General features: G+C 67.1%; 1 protein-coding gene across 1 annotated transcript; it reads left to right on the top strand.

Moving 5' to 3' along the window:
• Positions 1-302: 302 nt before the first annotated feature.
• On the top strand, positions 303-4,985 carry LOC113961645 (solute carrier family 22 member 6-A-like; the record flags this gene model as incomplete). Its single annotated transcript, XM_027672075.1, has 10 exons — positions 303-403; positions 496-529; positions 1,735-1,758; positions 1,790-2,315; positions 2,689-2,792; positions 2,952-3,106; positions 3,540-3,708; positions 3,811-3,934; positions 4,018-4,133; positions 4,815-4,985. Coding segments are annotated over exons 4-10 (1,343 nt in total), but the record flags the coding sequence as incomplete, so codon positions are not given.
• Between the last annotated feature and the right edge of the window lie 6 nt (positions 4,986-4,991).

The following is a 4,991-nucleotide window of genomic DNA, read 5'->3' as shown; positions in this document are numbered from 1 at the left end:
GGGCTCTCAGGGCTCTATAGGGGCTCTATAGGTTCTCTCGGGGGCTCCGTGCCCGTTTCTGGGGGTCGGGGGGGGGACACAACAGGTGGGGGTCGGGGGGGACCCTCCGCAGGTTCGGGGGTCCCTCAATATGGAGGGGGGGCTCTGATCGGCCCCGGGGGTGGATCTTTAGGGGTCTGTCCCCTATAGGGGCTCCATAGGGCCGCGGGCGGGCGGACGGGGGGACCCAGAGGCGTCCGGGCCCCCCCGCGGCTCTGGAATTCGCCCCCCCCCGCCCTCCCCCCGCCCCCCTTTCCCCCCCCCCGGGTTAATCCCGGTGGCACCAAAGGAGCCGCTTTTGAGCCGCGTTGTGTAACCGGAGCGGCCACGGGGGGACCCGACCCGGACCCCCGGGACCCCCTGAGACCCCCCGGGACCCCCTGACACCCCCCGGGACCCCCTGACACCCCCTGGGACCCCCTGAGCAGGTGAGAACGGGGGGGGGGACCCGAACGGGACCCCCAGAGACCCCCCGGGACCCACAGAACAGGTGAGAACCCGGACAGGGACCCCCGGGACCCCCAGAGACCCCCCGGGACCCCCAGAGCAGGTGAGAACAGGGGGGGACTCGGACTGGGACCCCTGGGACCCCCAGAGCAGGGGAGGATGGGGGGGGATCCAGACAGGGACCCCCGGGACCCCCAGAGACCCCCGGGACCACCAGAGCAGGTGAGAACCTGGACTGGGACCCCCAGAGCAGGTGAGAACCTGGACAGGGACCCCCGGGACCCCCAGAACAGGGGAGGACAGGGGGGATCCAGACAAGGACCCCCGGGACCCCCAGAACAGGTGGGGACAGAGGGGGACACGGGAGGGACATGGGGGGGGGGAGCCGGACAGGGACCCCCGGGACAAATGGGGACATGGGGGGGGACACGGAGGGAACACGGGATGGGATGGGGACACTGTGGGGGGACGTGGGACAGGTTGGGGACATTAAAGGGCCCGGTGGTGACACGGGACGGGCTGGGGACATCGGGGAGGGGTTGGGGACATCAGGGAGGGGTTGGGGACATCAGGGAGGGGTTGGGGACATCGAGGACATCGGGGGGGGGCCCTTCCCCTCGGGGACAGGGGGGCACAGCTGGCCGGATGTCCCTGTCCCCGGGGAGCCACCGAGGAGGGGATGGGGACATCGGGAGGGGGGACAGGGACCCGCTGGGAAGGGACGGGGACAGGGACAGCGGGAGGGGTTGGGGACATGGGGAGGGGTTGGGGACATGTGACGCACGTGGTGACACCGCTGAGGCTGAGCCACGTCTGTGGGGGTCACCACGGCCCCTCTGGGGCCCCTCTGGGTCCTCTTTGGGTCCCCTCTGGGTCTCCGGGTCCCCTGTCCCCATCTCTGTGTCCCCCGTCCCCTGTCCCCACTCCACGCTCCCGGGGGTGTCCCCATGACCCCTGTCCCGTGTCCCCATGGCCCTGGGGGTGGCCGTGTCCCCTGGGATGGTGTCCCCAAGGCTGATGGTGTCCCCAGGAGTGATGGTGTCCCCAAGCCCTGGTGTCCCCATGGGTGACCCTGTCCCCCTGCCCCGCGGTGTCCCCGTGTCCAGCAGTGTCCCCCTGTCCTGATGTCCCCGTGGTGTCCCCACCGTGGCGTTGGGGGCGGTGCTGGCGCAGGTCGGGCCCTGGGCCGGTTCCAGGTGCTGCAGATGGCCCTGTCCCCATGGGTGACCCCGTCCCCTTGTCCCGCAGTGTCCCCGTATCCCGCTGTCCCCGTGGTGTCCCCGTGGTGTCCCCGTGGTGTCCCCGCTGTCCCCGCTGTCCCCGCCATGGCGTTCGGGGCGGTGCTGGCGCAGGTGGGGGCCCTGGGCCGGTTCCAGGTGCTGCAGACGGTGCTTCTGTCCGTGCCCATCCTGCTCATGGCCAGCCACAACCTGCTGCAGAACTTCACGGCCGCCGTCCCCCCGCACTGCTGCCGCCTCCCCGGGGCCACCCCCGATGGCGCCTCGGGGGACTCCGGCGCCTCGGGGTCACCCGATGCCACCCTGGGGCTCCCCGATGCCACCCCGAGGTCCCCCGGTGCCACCCCAGGGTCACCCGGTGGCCCCCGCATCCGGCCCGGTGACCCCTCCAACGACACCCTGGGGCCGGCGGGGGCCACGCCGGGGTGGCCCAACGTCACCCTGGGGTGGCCCGAGTCCACCCTGGGGTCCTGCCGGCGCTACGTGGCCGCGCCCCCCGCCAACGGCACTGGTGGCTCCCGGGCCACCGAGCCCTGTCTCGATGGGTGGGAGTACGACCGCAGCGTCTACGTGGCCACCATTGTCACCGAGGTGGGCTCGGGGACGGGGACGGGGATGGGGGGACAGGGAGGGGGAGAGGGGACTGTGGGGAGGGGGGACAATGTCTCCAAGGGGATGGGGGGAGGGGGGACTTTGGGGGGGATGTGGGGTGGAGGGAGGGAGGGAAGGAGGGAGGGGTGATGGGATGGTGGGATGGATGGATGGATGTTGGGATGGAGGGATGGATGTTGGGATGGATGAAGGATGGATGGATGGAAGGGATGGATGTTGGGATGGATGGATGTTGGGATGGATTTTGGGATGCATGGATGGGTGTTGGGATGTTGGGATGGATGGATGTTGGGATGGATTTTTGGGATATTGGGATGGATGGATGTCACCCTCACCCGCCCTGTCCCCGCAGTGGGACCTGGTGTGTGGCTACCGGCAGCTGCGGCAGATGGCCCAGTCCATCTACATGGCCGGGGTCCTGCTGGGTGCCCTGGTCCTGGGGGGCCTCTCGGACAGGTAAGGGCAGCGCAGCCCCCGGACAGACCGTCACCACTGTCACCAGTGTCACCCAGTGTCACCCAGTGTCACCCAGTATCTCCCACTGTCTCCCAATGTCACCGATATCTCCCGCTGTCTCCCAGTGTCTCCCAGTGCCACCCAGTGTCCCCGTTGCAGGTTTGGGCGCAAGGCCATGTTGATGTGGTCCTACCTGCAGCTGGGGGTGATGGGGACGTGCACGGCCTTCGCCCCCAACTACGCGTCCTACTGCGTGTTCCGCTTCGCCGGCGGGATGGCCCTGTCCGGCTTCGGCCTCAGCATCGCCTGCCTCGGTGAGGGACACGGCGGCCGGGGAGGGGACAACCCCATGGCTGGGGCCGGGGATGGCCTGGTGGGTCCTGAGGAGGATGGCCCCATGGTCGTGGAGGGGGTCAACCCAGGGGTCATGGATGGGGTCAACCCAGGGGTCATGGATGGGGTCAACCCAATGGCCATGGATGGGGTCAACTCAACGGTCATGGATGGGGTCAACCCAACAGTCATGGATAGGGACATCCCAACAGTCATGGATGGGCTCAACCCAACAGTCATGGATGGGGCCACCACCATGGCCATGGAGAGGGAATTCCCCGTGGCCATGGATGGGGCCACACCCACAGTCACGTCTGGCCGTGACGGGGCGGCCGCATCGCCGGGGAGGGTCACGGAGCTGGTGGGGGGGGGGGACCACCCCAAGTGAGCCGCGTCCCCCCCGGTGCCCCGCAGTGGTAGAGTGGATCCCCACGCCCTACCGCGCCATCACCGTGGCCATCACCGGCTTCGCCTACACCCTGGGCCAGATCATCCTGGCCGGGGTGGCCTACGCCGTCCCCCACTGGCGCTGGCTCCAGCTCGCCGTGTCCCTGCCCTTCTTCGTCTTCCTCCTCTACTCCTGGTAGGACGTCGGGGTCCCCCCCGGGGGATGCCGTGGGTGGGGTGGGGGGGGGACACGCCGCGGGGTGCCCCTCGTGCCTCAGTGTCCCCCGGCGCGGCGCAGGTGGCTGGCGGAGTCGGCGCGGTGGCTCGTGCTCTCGGGCAGGGCCGAGCGGGCCGTGAAGGTCCTGCGGCGCGTGGCCGCCGTCAACGGCCGGAAGGAGGAGGGCGAGAAGATCACGGTGGAGGTGAGGTGGCCCCGCGGGGGGTGGGGGGTGGTTTCCAGCCCCCCCCCTTTCCCCTCACAAGGTCTCCCGTTCCTCTCTCCCAGATCCTGAGGTCCAACATGAAGGAGGAGCTGGCGGCCCTCAAGTCCTCCTACACCGTCTCCGACCTGGTCCGGACGCCCATCATCCGGCACATCTTCTTCTGCCTCTCCATCGTCTGGTGGGGCCGGGGGGGGGAAGAGTGGGAGAGGGTGGGATGGAGGAGAGGGTGGAGAGGTGGGTGGAAAGTTGGAGGGAGAGAGGGGAGAGGTGGTCGGACAGATGGATGGATGGATGGATGGATGGATTGAGAAATGGATGGTTGGATTGAGAAATGGATGGTTGGATGGATGGATGGTTGGATGGATGGATGAATGGATGATGGATGGATGGATGATGGTTGGATGGATGGATAAATGGATGATGATGGATGGTTGGATGGTTGGGTGGATGATGGTTGGATGATGGTTGAATGGATGATGGTTAGTTGGATGGTTGGATGGATGATGGTTGGATGGATGGATGATGGTTGGATGATGGATGGATGGATGAGGGTTGGATGGATGGATGAGGGTTGGATGAATGGATGATGGTTGGATGGATGGTTGGATGGATGGATGATGGACAGATGACGACAGATAGCTGGATGGATGGGTGATGATCAGATGGTTTGAAGAACAGATGGAAGGACAGATGGACAGAGGGTTGGAGACCTGGTCAGACAGCTGGACATACACCAAGTGACCCCTCCCATCCAACCACACCCCAACCCTCCTCTGCCCCTCCCTCCACTGTCCCTGTCCTGTCCCACCCCAGGAAGGTCTCTCCACCTCAAGGTCCCTCCTCTCCCACCCCTCTCCAGGTTCTCCATCAGCTTCTCCTACTACGGGCTGGCCATGGACCTGCAGAACTTCGGCGTCAGCATTTACCTCATCCAGGTGATTTTCGGCGCCGTCGACTTCCCGGCCAAGGTGGTGGTGACCGTGGCCCTGAGCTACGTGGGCCGGCGGCTCTCGCTGGTGGTGGCCCTTTTCCTGGC

Source organism: Neopelma chrysocephalum, unplaced genomic scaffold, assembly GCF_003984885.1.
Source record: "Neopelma chrysocephalum unplaced genomic scaffold, ASM398488v2 Primary Assembly neopelma1_97380, whole genome shotgun sequence".
Lineage (NCBI taxonomy): Eukaryota > Metazoa > Chordata > Aves > Passeriformes > Pipridae > Neopelma > Neopelma chrysocephalum.
This window is presented reverse-complemented; position numbering and strand designations above follow the sequence as displayed.